At 48.8% G+C, this 15,321-nt stretch overlaps 2 protein-coding genes across 4 annotated transcripts; one reads left to right on the top strand and one right to left on the bottom strand.

The window, feature by feature from the left end:
• Positions 1 to 1,781: 1,781 nt before the first annotated feature.
• vamp4 (vesicle-associated membrane protein 4) lies at positions 1,782 to 12,845 on the bottom strand. 3 transcript variants are annotated; one of them, XM_034531560.1, is made up of 9 exons: positions 12,599 to 12,845; positions 11,360 to 11,437; positions 10,951 to 11,052; positions 9,320 to 9,366; positions 9,104 to 9,155; positions 7,771 to 7,871; positions 2,528 to 2,607; positions 2,393 to 2,444; positions 1,782 to 2,317 (listed from the first exon to the last, which is right to left on the bottom strand). In XM_034531560.1, the coding sequence occupies exons 3-9, from the start codon at positions 10,986 to 10,988 to the stop codon at positions 2,292 to 2,294; spliced, it is 396 nt and encodes a 131-aa protein (XP_034387451.1). In that variant the 5' UTR covers positions 10,989 to 11,052; positions 11,360 to 11,437; positions 12,599 to 12,845; the 3' UTR covers positions 1,782 to 2,291. The 3 variants fall into 3 exon arrangements, with proteins under 3 accessions (XP_034387451.1, XP_034387450.1, XP_034387453.1); XM_034531559.1 differs by lacking the exon at positions 11,360 to 11,437; XM_034531562.1 differs by lacking the exon at positions 11,360 to 11,437 and having other exon boundaries at positions 9,084 to 9,155; positions 12,599 to 12,781.
• A 604-nt stretch (positions 12,846 to 13,449) lies between these two features.
• rangrf (RAN guanine nucleotide release factor) lies at positions 13,450 to 14,467 on the top strand. The gene has a single exon (XM_034530989.1). The coding sequence runs from the start codon at positions 13,684 to 13,686 to the stop codon at positions 14,254 to 14,256; it is 573 nt and encodes a 190-aa protein (XP_034386880.1). The 5' UTR covers positions 13,450 to 13,683; the 3' UTR covers positions 14,257 to 14,467.
• The last annotated feature ends 854 nt before the right edge of the window (positions 14,468 to 15,321 follow it).

Below are 15,321 nucleotides of genomic sequence, written 5' to 3'. Positions count from 1 at the left end.
ATAGAAATGTTCTTTTTATAATAAAGTGCAACGCTGACTAAATTAAATAAAATCAGCGCCCCGGGCTTAAAGCAATAACGCCGTGAACCTTTCTCACGGTGCAGCACCTGGAGGATCCACCGATGGACTATCGTCATGGTTACCGCGAGGTAAGCTTTCTGCAGGGGGGGGGGGGGGGGGTCAACAATACAGTTTAAACTCTAATGAACATGCAAAGTTGGGATATATTTTTTTAACAATAGCGCCGGTTATGTGTGTGCTGTCAGCATAAGGGATGCACAGGTTTAAAAGGGGGGGGGGGGGGGGGGGGGGGAGGATATGTATAAATATGTCAAGATTTGGACCCAAATCCATCAACAACACTATTAAATACACATTGAAAGTGTTTTTTTAATAATAAATAAAGTGTTTTGTGGGTTCGGCCCTCTTTAAGAAGAGGAAGTAGAGCGGTGATGTTTGTCAGTTGTAAAGATGGAAATGTTAAAACTTTTCATATCTTTTGGTCAAAGTGCACTTTGACCTCCAATCACAGGGCAGATTGATGCCACCTGGGTTTCTGTGGCTCTCATCCCAGAGAGCCGCCCCGATTGGCCGACGGCTTGTACAAGGTCACGGGGTTACAAAAGGTCACGGGGAGACAAGAAAGCCTTGTCTGGGTTTTTTTTTCCCCAGCTCATTAAATACACACAGAGGACCCAAAGTGATAAACCGGTATGCGTTTCATTTTCAGGAAGATCAACGCCTGCGTCCCTCGTATCATAGCAACCGTCCTCCAGTGCACCGCAGTCACATTTACATTAAAACGAGCGTGAGGGATGAAACGCCCTCTTCACCTTCATCTTCAAAAGCTGAAATGTGTGTCGGAACAATAACGCTTCACGGCGTCCAGTCTCCTCACACTTTAGGGCCGTCTTGGGACTCCACGCGGCCAGTAAAGGTGATGAGAGGAGATCAAAAGAAAGCTCGGGACCAGGCGGGATGGCGTTTCCATTATCTTGGTTTCCATCCACCAAACGTTCCCTCCGATCGCTCCCCGAGCAGGAAAAGACCAGTAAAACCCAGTTAAGACCAGTTGAAACCACACTGGGGGGGGGGGGGGGGGGGGGGGGGGGGGGGGGGGGGGGCGGGGCCCTTTTCTTATTTTAAATCACTTTATTTCCAGAGCAACAAATAAAAAGTAGTATCAGTATTTCACAGTCTTCCAATGCGATGCCAAGAGTTTTGGACATCGTTACACAATCAATATTTACAGCTGAAAATAATTACGTCAAAGAACAAAATAAAAAAAAGTGACAGTGATGTTTTAAAAACAGTTAATTCACCCACAATGACGCCGAGGCGCCTTCTTCAAAGTGATGTAACAGTTCTGTGGCGACGGTTTGGAGCCCGGGGAGGTCGAGCAACAAGCTCCCAGGAGGCAAGATGGAAACATGGGGGGGTTTGGGGGGGGGGGGGGGGGGGGGGGGGGGGGGGGGGGGGGGGGGGGGGGGGGTGGTTCGTGATGGGTCCTGCACTGATGAGGAAGCATACCTGATACGGTGAAGCAGATGAGCCTCAGATGTTCTGGTGGAAGCACGCGAGGAACCGCAAAACATCTGCAAAAAGCCTTTTTATACGATGGCCGCTGCAGCAGATTCAGACTAAACTAAGAGAGGCTGTTGGCCCCCCCACACACACACACACACACACACACCACACACACACACACACACACACACACACACACACACACACACACACACACAACACACACAACACACACACACACACACACACACACACACACACACACACACACACACACACACACACACACACACACACACACACACACACACACCCTTTACAGTGAACTACTATGCAACGTGATATGGAAGCGTGTCCCTGTCGTCAAGGCGAAAAGACGCGCACGTGACGCGTTATGTGGCACGTGCGCACTTAACTTCACTTTGACGAGGGGGGGGGGGGGGGGGGGGGGGGGGGCTGAGAGTTCACATATCTCCACGACGTCTCCGGAGCTTACTTTCAAAACCGGGGGATCAAACCCGCGAGCCCCTCGGGACTTATAGTTCTACTCTCACAGTTTATGTGGAAATATAAATGATAAGATCTGCACTGAAGGGGCAAGTGGAGGCCAGATCCCATGGAGGATGAGGGGGGGGGAGAGGAGAGCTGGCTGGCGCCCCCCTAGCTGGAGTGGAGAACTGTGTGCAAAGAAGAGAGAGAAAGACGGAGAGAGAGAGAGAGAGAGAGGAGAGGAAGAGGAAGAGGAAAGTTCTCCTCTTCGGACACTAGCGATATCGTAGGATCACTGGAACTGAAAGAGAGAGAGAGAGAATATTTAATGACAAGTTCTGCACATTCTGATCATGTGATCGTGTCTGATACTCACTGATGATGATGAGCAGGAGGGCGACAACTACCGAGGCGATAATCATCTTCATCTGTGGAAGAAACAACACATTCCTTAATATACACACACACAGACACAGACACACACACACACACACACACCACACACACACACCTTCGTGTCCCTCCACCACATCCTCCTGTGCAGCTGTTTTGCTCGGCTACTGAAGGCCGACGCGTTGTCCGATAGGCTCTCTGGGGCGGGCGAGAGAGAGAGAGAGAGAGAAAAAAAGAAGAAGAAATCCGTTAATAGGCAACGTAAACAAAGACACCTGTTATTGTTTGGCCTTTGATGTCGGACGAGGTGACTCAGAAGCGCCTGGCTCCGTGTCGGCGGTGTTATGTAACCGCCGGTGAGATCACCGACAAGAGATTGAAAAACACATTTTCCTCCTCGGTCTGTCCGCGTCCACAAAAACAGTTCGGTGTTTGACTCCTTTAACGGGAATGTCACGGCTCCTTTAACGGGAAGGTCACGGCTCCTTTAACGGGAAGGTCACGGCTCCTTTAACGGGAAGGTCACGGCTCCTTTAACGGGAAGGTCCACGGCTCCTTTAACGGGAAGGTCACGGCTCCTTTAACGGGAAGGTCACGGCTCCTTTAACGAGAAGGTCACGGCTCCTTTAATGGGAATGTCACGGCTCCTTTAACGAGAAGGTCGTGACCTTCTCGCTCCTTTAACGGGAAGGTCACGGCTCCTTTATCGGGAAGGTCACGGCTCCTTTAACGGGAAGGTCACGGCTCCTTTAACGGGAAGGTCACGGCTCCTTTAACGGGAAGGTCACGGCTCCTTTAACGGGAAGGTCACGGCTCCTTTAACGAGAAGGTCACGGCTCCTTTAATGGGAATGTCACGGCTCCTTTAACGAGAAGGTCGTGACCTTCTCGCTCCTTTAACGGGAAGGTCACGGCTCCTTTATCGGGAAGGTCACGGCTCCTTTATCGGGAAGGTCACGGCTCCTTTAACGAGAAGGTCACGGCTCCTTTAACGGGAATGTCACGGCTCCTTAACGGGAAGGTCACGGCTCCTTTAACGGGAAGGTCACGGCTCCTTTAACGGGAAGGTCACGGCTCCTTTAACGAGAAGGTCACGGCTCCTTTAACGGGAAGGTCACGGCTCCTTTAACGGGAAGGTCACGGCTCCGTTAACGAGAAGGTCACGGCTCCTTTAACGGGAATGTCACGGCTCCTTTAACGGGAAGGTCACGGCTCCTTTAACGGGAAGGTCACGGCTCCTTTAACGGGAAGGTCACGGCTCCTTTAACGAGAAGGTCACGGCTCCTTTAACGAGAAGGTCACGGCTCCTTTAACGAGAAGGTCACGGCTCCTTTAACGAGAAGGTCACGGCTCCTTTAATGGGAATGTCACGGCTCCTTTAACGGGAAGGTCGTGACCTTCTCGCTCCTTTAACGGGAAGGTCACGGCTCCTTTATCGGGAAGGTCACGGCTCCTTTAACGGGAAGGTCACGGCTCCTTTAACGGGAAGGTCACGGCTCCTTTAACGGGAAGGTCACGGATCCTTTAACGAGAAGGTCACGGCTCCGTTAACGAGAAGGTCACGGCTCCTTTAACGGGAAGGTCACGGCTCCTTTAACGGGAATGTCACGGCTCCTTTAACGGGAAGGTCACGGCTCCTTTAACGGGAAGGTCACGGCTCCTTTAACGGGAAGGTCACGGCTCCTTTAACGGGAAGGTCACGGCTCCTTTAACGAGAAGGTCACGGCTCCTTTAACGGGAAGGTCACGGCTCCTTTAACGGGAAGGTCACGGCTCCTTTAACGAGAAGGTCACGGCTCCTTTAATGGGAATGTCACGGCTCCTTTAACGAGAAGGTCGTGACCTTCTCGCTCCTTTAACGGGAAGGTCACGGCTCCTTTATCGGGAAGGTCACGGCTCCTTTAACGGGAAGGTCACGGCTCCTTTAACGGGAAGGTCACGGCTCCTTTAACGGGAAGGTCACGGATCCTTTAACGAGAAGGTCACGGCTCCTTTAACGGGAAGGTCACGGCTCCGTTAACGAGAAGGTCACGGCTCCGTTAACGAGAAGGTCACGACTCCTTTAACGAGAAGGTCACGGCTCCTTTAACGAGAAGATCACGGCTCCGTTAACGAGAAGGTCACGGCTCCGTTAACGAGAAGGTCACGGCTCCGTTAACGAGAAGGTCACGGCTCCTTTAACGAGAAGGTCACGGCTCCTTTAACGGGAATGTCACGGCTCCTTTAACGAGAATGTCACGGCTCCTTTAACGAGAAGGTCACGGCTCCGTTAACGAGAAGGTCACGGCTCCGTTAACGAGAAGGTCACGGCTCCTTTAACGGGAATGTCACGGCTCCTTTAACGGGAAGGTCACGGCTCCTTTAACGGGAAGGTCACGGCTCCTTTAACGGGAAGGTCACGGCTCCTTTAACGGGAAGGTCACGGCTCCTTTAACGAGAAGGTCACGGCTCCGTTAACGAGAAGGTCACGGCTCCGTTAACGAGAAGGTCACGGCTCCTTTAACGGGAATGTCACGGCTCCTTTAACGGGAAGGTCACGGCTCCTTTAACGGGAAGGTCACGGCTCCTTTAACGGGAAGGTCACGGCTCCTTTAACGAGAAGGTCACGGCTCCTTTAACGAGAAGGTCACGGGCTCCTTTAACGAGAAGGTCACGGCTCCTTTAACGGGAAGGTCACGGCTCCTTTAACGGGAAGGTCACGGCTCCTTTAACAAGAAGGTCACGGCTCCTTTAACGAGAAGGTCACGGCTCCTTTAACGGGAATGTCACGGCTCCTTTAACGAGAAGGTCACGACTCCTTTATCGGGAAGGTCACGGCTCCTTTAAACGAGAAGGTCACAAGCTCCTTTAAGAGAAGGTCACGGCTCCTTTAACGAGAAGGTCACGACTCCTTTAAACGAGAAGGTCACGACTCCTTTATCGGGAAGGTCACGGCTCCTTTATCGGGAAGGTCACGGCTCCTTTAACGAGAAGGTCACGGCTCCTTTAACGAGAAGGTCACGACTCCTTTAACGAGAAGGTCACGACTCCTTTAACGAGAAGGTCACGACTCCTTTAACGAGAAGGTCACGGCTCCTTTAACGGGAATGTCACGGCTCCTTTAACGAGGAAGGTCACGACTCCTTTATCGGGAAGGTCACGGCTCCTTTAACGAGAAGGTCACGGCTCCTTTAAGAGAAGGTACGGCTCCTTTAACGAGAAGGTCACGACTCCTTTAACGAGAAGGTCACGACTCCTTATCGGGAAGGTCACGGCTCCTTTATCGGGAAGGTCACGGCTCCTTTAACGAGAAGGTCACGACTCCTTTAACGAGAAGGTCACGACTCCTTTAACGAGAAGGTCACGACTCCTTTAACGAGAAGGTCACGGCTCCTTTAACGAGAAGGTCACGGCTCCTTTAACGAGAGAGGTCACGGCTCCTTTAACGAGAAGGTCACGGCTCCTTTAACGGGAAGGTCACGACTCCTTTATCGGGAAGGTCACGGCTCCTTTAACGAGAAGTCACGACTCCTTTAACGAGAAGGTCACGACTCCTTTATCGGGAAGGTCACGGCTTCCTTTATCGGGAAGGTCACGGCTCCTTTAACGAGAAGGTCACGGCTCCTTTAACGAGAAGGTCACGACTCCTTTAACGAGAAGGTCACGACTCCTTTAACGAGAAGGTCACGGCTCCTTTAACGAGAAGGTCACGGCTCCTTTAACGAGAAGGTCACGGCTCCTTTAACGAGAAGGTCACGGCTCCTTTAACGAGAAGGTCACGACTCCTTTATCGGGAAGGTCACGGCTCCTTTAACGAGAAGGTCACGGCTCCTTTAACGAGAAGGTCACGACTCCTTTAACGAGAAGGTTAGACTCCTTTATCGGAAGGTCACGCTTCTTTATCGGGAAGGTCACGGCTCCTTTAACGAGAAGGTCACGACTCCTTTAACGAGAAGGTCACGACTCCTTTATCGGGAAGGTCACGGCTCCTTGAATGAACTTGTCACAAACATCGTGGCCCTGACCCGGTCCAGTTGCCATATCGTGTTTTGGATTTTCTCCTCGATGTTGCGTGTGCGTGATGAACCGAGTGGAGCTTCTTGAGCTCCTCTGAGTGGGAGGAGGAACGTTCGCCGTCAACCAGCACACTTCATCAAGGGGAGCGACAACGTCAAGAAACACGTGGCCATCGCCTCCGGTGAGTCATAACTAGTAGTCATTATTTTTGAACTTATTTAGTTCGCTTTAGCTAGCTAGCTAGCTAGCTCTGATGGTGCGTTAGCTCCAAAGGCTCGCTTGCTAGCTCGCTAACGTTAGCCAGAGTGCAGCCACATCCTCATGAGTTACGGCCATCTTGTGGTTCACAACAATCCTCTATTTAGGGATAAATACAATTAGTTGATACTATTGTTGTTTTTGTTTGTTCCATCTCAACACAGTGGAAGACCTCATGATGATCTCACTGGAGGGACCAGAAGAAGAAGATGCAGCATGTGTAGAATCTGCTGTGAGAAGAAAGCCAGGCGGCCTCACATAAAACCCTCTGAGCAAGGCAGCAGGTCAGACCAGCAACTTCTCCAATGGCTGACAGTGACACAGATGACGATGATGAACTGGTGCTCTTTGACAAATAAGCCACTCATACGTATATGTACATATTTATTATTTGTCAACACTGTACATATAATTTAATATTTGTTTTTAATTTTCTGAAAATTGGTTGTAAATTGAATTTACACGTGCATGCGTGCACACACACACACGCACACACACACACGCACACCTGGTAAAACACTCAACCTGGACGCATCATTAGCACCTTTAACGTGCACCGTGTGTGTGTGTGTGTGTGTGTGTGTGTGCGTAAACACACATGTCCGCGCGGTTTAATGTGCGCTGCAATGATTAGTCAATGAATTTCACTTTCACATCCTTCCCTTTAAATATACACACGCGACACTTTAATAACGGATTGGTTTGAACGTACTCTTCATTTGTTCATCATATTGTTTATTGTAAACTTTTTTCTATTCTCACATTTTGTCTCTTACTATTGCACAGTGATACAAAGAGAGGGCAGAGAAGGTCAGAGGTCAGATACGGGTGAGTTTTGAAGACGTCCAGTCTTTTAGACGTGGCCTCCAAATATTAAATAAAGCGCATTACTCGTCTGTTCTCGCTTGAATTATTGAATTTCTCATTAGCAGAACATTTTCTAAGAGGAAATATCTCGACTGCCGGTCCGACAAAATGTCACCAGAAGCTGCTTCAAGATGCATTTAAAGATCATTAAAGATCAAAAGGTTATATACATACCAAAACTACCCGTTTAAATAAATGAGACTTCCTTTCACTTTGCAAACAAAAAGGCGTCCGCGACTCACCCGACTTGTCCTGCAGGTCGTCGAGCCGCTCGCCCCTCTCGATCACCTTGGAGATGTTCTCCTGCATCACGTCGATCACCTCGTCGACCTGCGACTGCACCCTGAGGCAGAGAACAATACGCATGAAAAAAGGGTAGGATTTTGTCAAAGGTTGATTGTGGCACAAAGCCCCCGCCCCCCTCCCCCCTGTGTGTCCTGGTCCAGCTTGCAGGCGATATTAAAAAAGGGCCCGTCAGATGGTTTTCATCCTCTGGGTAATCTGCCTGCAGCTGTCCAGTATCTGCAGAATGATGCTGAGGCTCGTTGTTTTATTTACGGCCCTCAAACCCGAGATCGCTCACTCTTTTTTGAAAAGGTCATCTGAAGGGAGGACGTTGGCATAAATAAAAGGAGAGGCTCATGAGGGAGACAAAAGGAAGACAAAGGAACAAAGCTTTGTTATCTAACAACTGGTCCCTTGTTCCAGCTCCATTACACTGATTGTCTCAGACAAGGAAATTACGAGTCCTTGGCCTTCAGCTTGATTGCGCGTTAAAAAGACCGGTAACGTCAAACATGCAGAACCAGAACCGGGCACGCACACAAGCACCCTGTGAGAACCTGACCTTAAAATAAAAAGGTTCAGACGCGCCGGGACGAGGAGCCGTGTGCAAACATTCCTCGGGGGGCCGCATCCATAAAGCGCCCCCCTCAATAAAAAAAAAAAAAAAAAAAAAAAAGAGTCGCTCCTTGCGACTAAATTTCGGAGAATTTAGAATTACGCAGAATTTCCCCCTGACAATAAAGACGAGAGCCTGGTGAAGACGGCACCTTAACCCTTAAAGCGGCGGTCGCCATGGTAACACAAGGGCGACGGAGGCTTTGGCACTCTAGTGAAGGTATCGCAATATTTACATATTGTATATATATATATATATATATATATATATATATATATATATTACACGATGTGTTCTAACTTCCATGAGACTGGACATTACTGGGATGTGTTCTAACTTCAATAAGACTGGACATTACTGGGATGTGTTCTAACTTCAATAAGACTGGACATTACTGGGATGTGTTCTAACTTCAATAAGACTGGACATTACTGGATGTGTTCTAACTTCAATAAGACTGGACATTACTGGGATTGTGTTCTAACTTCAATAAGACTGGACATTACTGGGATGTGTTCTAACTTCCATAAGACTGGACATTACTGGGATGTGTTCTAACTTCAATAAGACTGGACATTACTGGGATGTGTTCTAACTTCCATAAGACTGGACATTACTGGGATGTGTTCTAACTTCCATAAGACTGGACATTACTGGGATGTGTTCGTACTTACTGCTTGAAGTTGTTCATTCTGAGGTCCAAATCTGGGCCCCGTGGGTCCTCGCCTGGAAAAACAAACATGTATGAATGAAGCCAGAGTGACGGATTTAACGACTCTTTTTTTTTTTCTCCCAATTTTTCTCCTATGTTAGCATAGACTAACTTTTGTACTAAAAATATATTTGATTTATTGATTACATGTGTTTTAATAGAATTCAAACAAACTCACAGAAAGAAGTCTTCCTCCTCGTCAGAGTCCTCCTCCAGCAGGTTCCTCTGTACAACAGGGGAAGGTCAGAGGTCAAAGGTCAGAGGTCAGATACGGGTGAGTTCTGGATGACTGATTTCCTGGACCTCGCGACCGATGCCAAGATATGAAACTGATATCTGCTGATCGATATTATATATCCGTCCCCAGGGGGGGGGAGAGGGGCAACGCTGCCGTTATCGTGCACTTACGTTACGATGACTTACTCAAATAAATAAGACTGTTGACGCTCCGCTTGTCAAATTAAAACTCTGGTGCATCCAACTCTGAGAAGGACGATTAAAGAACAAAAACACCGGTTTCTGTGATGTTTTAATATCAAAGCGCCCTGTGTAAAACGCTATTCATAGAGAACTAGTGAGGACAGCTGCCTTGAATCCTCACAGGAGGAGAGCTGGGTAGGCCGTAAGTCTGTTCCTCATCGGCTCGCAGACAGGAAGTCCATATTACCGTCCACGAGGGGGGTGTCGTGCATTCCGTTCGGTGCGTTGGTCCGCGAGTTCGGGAGCAGCGTAAACAACCTCGTTTAGGTTTAAAAAGAAAAACCTGCAGGTGTTCCACGCTGACAGCTGCGAAGCCGAATATAGAGCCCCGTAAAATATATTTAATACACTGTCGTCTGCAAGAGAAGCCGAGGGAACGGCGGCCATGTGACGATGATAAGAGAACTTTACGGGTGTAACGCTCTCCTTCTGCACGTCTTTTCTCTTCCCCCGGTGGTTGTTATCGGAGGGCAGGAGGTGGGCGACCCCCGTGAGCAGAGAGGAGTTCACAGAGGAAAGTCAAGGGGGGGGGGGGGGGGGGGGGGGGGGGGGGGGGGGGGGGGTGGGGGGGGGGGGGGGGGCACTTTGATGAGAACCAGACATTTGGCTCCGGGGGTTTCTTCACTTCACCTCCGTCTACGTCATCGTTCTACTTTTCCACAAACACTAATTGAATCATCATCTTAAAGCAAACATGCGTCTTCTACCGACATCTGTTTTTGACCATTTTCATTTGTTTTCCGGCAGCCAACACAGATGTTTTTTCGGGGGCTGTATATATTTGAAAGATCGATTTATAAATATATATTTTTTTTTTTTTTCGGCTGTGTTAGTGTGCCGTGCCGCATGGGGGGCAGTTAACATGTTGGTGTGACGGGTCACGTCACCCACATCAGACGGTAAGTAGACACAGGTGTGGAGCCCGAGTGCGTTTGGACCGCAGGAGATGTGACGGTGCTCAGCTCTGAGCGGTCCGACACACACACACACACCACACACACACACACACACACACACACACCACACACACACAACACACACACAACACCACACCACCACACACAACACACACACACACACACACACACACACACACACACACACACACACACACACACACACACCACACACACACACACACACACACACACACACACACAGCTGTATTTTAAATATTGCAGAGCACCGACACCGCTGAAGGAACCACAGTCTACAATCTACAACCACAGCGAGAGGCCAAGAGTTACCTGAATATGGTTACAGCACACAGACTGTGTGTGTGTGTGTGTGTGTGTGTGTGTGTGTGTCACACCCCCCCCCCCGTCTCACCCTCTCGCTGCGAATGGATCCCGTGACCTCGTCGTCATTGAGGTGCCGTTTGAACTTGGGGGGCATGTTGTCTTCAGGCTGCTCCTCCTGATCCGGCTCCCTCTGTGAACAAGGGGGGGGGGAGGAGGAGATCATGACGTGGGCAGTCAACAACACAACACACAACAACAACAACGGTCCTGCTGCTCACGAGCGTGTGACATGACGGCCCTGCTAGACAAGTTGTTTTTTTTAATAACTTTTAACCACAAGCATTTTAGCGTTTTGAACAAAGAACCTAAATCTGAACTCGCGCTGCAATAATTGAATTAATGAGAATCGGGCGAAGAGGCCGATTCCCATAATTGAATTAATGAGAATCGGGCGGAGGCCGATTCCATTAATTTTCTCTGCGCGACCTAATGTTTACCTCGGGGACACGTTAAGAAAAAGCAGCTCTTCCGTTGATGCCAGCTTGTCTGTGAAATAAAACTCCTCCCCCTTTTTCCTTCTCAGGCAACACAGAAATGAGAAATATTAGGATGTCCTATTCAGAGGTCTTGATTCCTCATATTCCTGTACTCGCGAGCCCAAATGTGGAAAACATGCTGTTCTCCTTATCCCCCCCGCCCCCTCCTCCCGAGTGTGTGTTGGGTGCTACTTGTTCCAAACATCGCTTGCAAGAAAACCTAACGGTGCCTCAGTTACCCTGAACTACACATGTGATCCTCAGGCCCGTCTGCAACTACCAGGGGGAGGAAACACACACACACACACACTCTCAATCCAACGTATACCATTGAATCCAGTTCAGTCTGACTGTCTCACTGTGGCTGTTTCTCTGCAGCGTCCTTTTCCCAGCACTGCGATATGTGGGAGGAGGGGGGGGGGGGGGGGGGGGGGGGGGGGTGGGGGGGGGGGATAAAAAGGCAGTTGGGCAGCCGGGAGAGGAGAGGAACTTTCCGGTAAAACGGAGGTGAAGAGAAGCAGGCGGACAGGACTCGCTCTGAAGCAGCGACAGCGAGAAGGAGAAGACACACAGAAAAAGAGAGAGAGAGAGAGGAGAAGCCAACTCTGTCATGTTAGGGTTGCAGAAGGAGCTGGAATCCATAAATAGATTTTAGGAAAAAGTGGTGCATGAATTGCATAATTATGACTACAAGACTGTAGATTATTAATGACCACTATCAATACATGCATTGCACTGTGTTATCCTCCTGGAGGGGAGGAAGTAGAGCTATTTTTACTCCAGACAATGACTCCTTAAAAAGGAGCCACAGCCGCTCTCGGGAATAATATCACAATATTCTCAAGATAATATCCTCACAACATGGAAAAATCCAATTAAACTGCATGTGAAATATTGAAATATTGCTTCACATCAAAGAGACACAGGTGTCCAAAAGGAACATCGGACCCTGGATCCCGATTAGATCCCGATTAGCCAGCTCCATCTCAGCCGTTAGGCCACTTTAACCCGGTTTAAATACGTCACAGTGTCGTCTGTCTACGACACTTTAATTTATTACGTCACAACACCGGAATAATGTCAGTGACGATGTGAAGCAATATGCACGCAAACAACACGCGAGCACAGTTGCCAAATGTTAGCTAGTCTCCATGGCACAATACGGTTAGCTACCAAGCTAAGCTAAGCTAAGGATGCTACCTGATGTTTCTCCCCCTTCCACACACACACACACAGATCCGGTTGTTCGATGCCGGAGAACTCGGAGCGCACGGAGACTCGGGGGGGTATTAATCCAAGTGTGTGTGCGCGTGTGCGTATGTATGTGTGTGTGTGTGTGTGTGTGTGTTCAGTTGGGTTAGCGGCGGTGCGTCTGCAGGTGCGTCACGGGATTGTCATGTTGGATGCTAGCTCGGTCCGCTCGTCTCTCCTTCCGCCTGCGTCAGCTGACCAGGAAGTGAACGCAAACATCTGGAGGAGGAGAGGAGTGTTTGTTTATATTATATATATATATATATATATATATATATATATATATATATATATATATATATATATATATATAAATAATATACCAATTCCTTGTGAAATATGCAACTTTTTGGTGTTTCTCTGAATAAATGCACACGTGTAAATTCAAGGGAGTGTTTGTTTATATATATATAAATAATATACCAATTCCTTGTGAAATATGCAACTTGTTTGGTGTTTCTCTGAATAAATGCACACGTGTAAATTCAAGTGAAACCTCAAATTTACTTATTTAGAATTTAAGCTTCTTTTACTTAATTAATGTCAGAAGGATTTATTTAGTATTTCTTACAACAACAAAGCAAAATAATTTAATTAATGAATTTAAATTATATATGCACATCAGTTGTTCAAATAAGGGTGTTAATAAGAATTATAATAATAATAATAATCATAATGATGTAAGTTGGCAACATTGTTTTGTAAATAGTTTAAAAAAAATGTTTATAATAATAATTTCACCACTGCCTTTTTAGAGTATATGTGGTATGTCTGCCTCGCCTGTAGGTGGCAGCAGTGCGCATGCGCTAGCGTGCCTCCAATATAGAAGAAGAAGAAAACTTTCGACCGGAAACAGCCAGGTGGTGAGCGGTCTGCGTCTCGCGCCTGTATTACTATGTTTAATGACTCGCTGTCATCTTCACAAGCAGCTGCGGGCGTTTCCATGACTACGGGCAGTTAAAAACAGGCAGACCGTGTTTTTTTTTTGTATCCCTCCGGAGCTCGAACCCCCGTCTTCTCGGGGAGAGAGAGAGATGCAGAGCGTCGCCGAGTCCCGTCCCCTGTTCGGCGGCGCGCTGTCGGCCGTCTTCCCCCGCGGCGCCGCGGACGCCAGCGAGCTGCGGGAGATCCCGGACAACCAGGAGGTGTTCGCCCACGAGCGCACCGACCAGAGCCTGATCGTGGAGCTGGTCGAGTACCAGGGTCAGGTGGCGGACCGGGACGCCGCCCGGTATCACTTCGAGGACATCGCCGGCAGCAACAAGGCGTCGGAGCCCGGTGCGTTCGAAGTGACCGGCGTCGCGCGCGTGTCCGAGTCCGAGCTGTCGCTCGCGCACTGCAGCTCCGCGTGGACGCTGACCGGCACGCAGCGCGTGTCCAAATTCAACGAGGAGGCGAGGAACACGGTGACCCTGCACCTGGGTCTGGTGCGGCTGCCGCGGTTCTCCACGGACCTCCTGGTCACCTTCAACGACCCGCAGAGGATCAACCCGGAGAGCAGCAGCGCTGCGTCGGCGGAGGAGACCCACGGGGACCCCTGGACGGTGCAGGACTTCCGGGTCTTGTTGCAGACTCTGACCCTGCACAACCCGGGGCTGTTTGGCTAGAACCACGACTGGGGAGGGGGCTGATTTAAAATTAGGACTGTGCTTTTCTTGGGGAGGAACCCCGCAAGAATCAGCCCCCCCCAGCAGGGTTTTGGGGATCCCCACCTGATGGTGGTTCCCCGTCGCTCCCATGACACACATGCACCGTTCTGACATCCCAAAAATGAATTGATGACCAACCGCTTCACGGTTTCGTCTTAATAAAAGTGTCGGATGGAAAAAAAAGTTTCATTATTTTTGACGTGTTATTGTTGGTTAAACATTAATGTGCTTTTTTTTTTGGTGTGAAATCTGAGGGTTCTGGGACATAATGTCATCCATGTGCACATCTCCCACTCCAGAAATACTTCCATCCTTTTTACGCTTGTTTTTATTCCTTTTTAATACATCAATCTAGGGAGCAGATCTTTGCCCAGTATCTGTAATGCATACACACATCCATTAAATATTCACCCACTAACAAGCCGGCTTGTGCTACTCCGCTCTAACCTCCCATATTTATATATGTATTTGCAGCATGACTGTAATAAAAGCACATGAGTGGTGACTAAATCAAGACAGAAGGTTAAAGGTGAGCCAAGTTTCCACATATAAACTCATTCATATTTGTCCTCAGAAGCACCAGTTTGGTCATAAATAGTGAAAATTGAAAGAGACAGTCCCAGCAGGAATATGTATTAGGTGAACAGTTTCCATCCTTTGTGGCCGTGGCCTCATGGTGGAATAATTCATTAGCCCGAATCCTTGGAAAGACTTCAGGGTGAGTCTGGTTGAAAGCGACTCTCTTTTCTTTCTCCTCAATTTATGCCGCGACTGTTATTTGAGGGAACACTCGAATAGAAGTCATCACGGCGACTTGAAGGTAAATCTGGAATAACAAATACGAGAGCCACATCAAACCCTCCTCGTCCTCGGGAGGGATAAAGATCTCATAAAGTCTGGTGGCCTCTCCCGTCGGTGGAGAACATTCCTTCATCAACCACAACAGCCTGCTCCTGGTAAACATGTTGTTGTTGTTGTTGGACCCTATAAAGCCTGAACAGATTCCTGTCTCCCAGACCGGAG

The sequence above is a fragment of the Cyclopterus lumpus genome, chromosome 4 (genome assembly GCF_009769545.1).
Source record: "Cyclopterus lumpus isolate fCycLum1 chromosome 4, fCycLum1.pri, whole genome shotgun sequence".
Classification (NCBI taxonomy): domain Eukaryota; kingdom Metazoa; phylum Chordata; class Actinopteri; order Perciformes; family Cyclopteridae; genus Cyclopterus; species Cyclopterus lumpus.
The sequence above is the reverse complement of the archived record's forward strand: the minus strand, read 5'-3'. Positions and strand labels throughout refer to the sequence as shown.

Bases quoted from the DNA above. Each gene is read 5' to 3' on its own strand.
- vamp4 (XM_034531562.1), bottom strand. From the start codon at position 11,016: ATGCCCCCCAAGTTCAAACGGCACCTCAATGACGACGAGGTCACGGGA. The intron at 7,872-9,083 runs GTAATGTCCAGT...TCTCTGCCTCAG, and splicing joins GTAAGTACGAACACATCCCA to GGTGCAGTCGCAGGTCGACG. The intron at 2,318-2,392 runs GTGAGTATCAGA...TCTCTCTTTCAG, and splicing joins CCTCCTGCTCATCATCATCA to TTCCAGTGATCCTACGATAT.
- rangrf (XM_034530989.1), top strand. From the start codon at position 13,684: ATGCAGAGCGTCGCCGAGTCCCGTCCCCTGTTCGGCGGCGCGCTGTCG.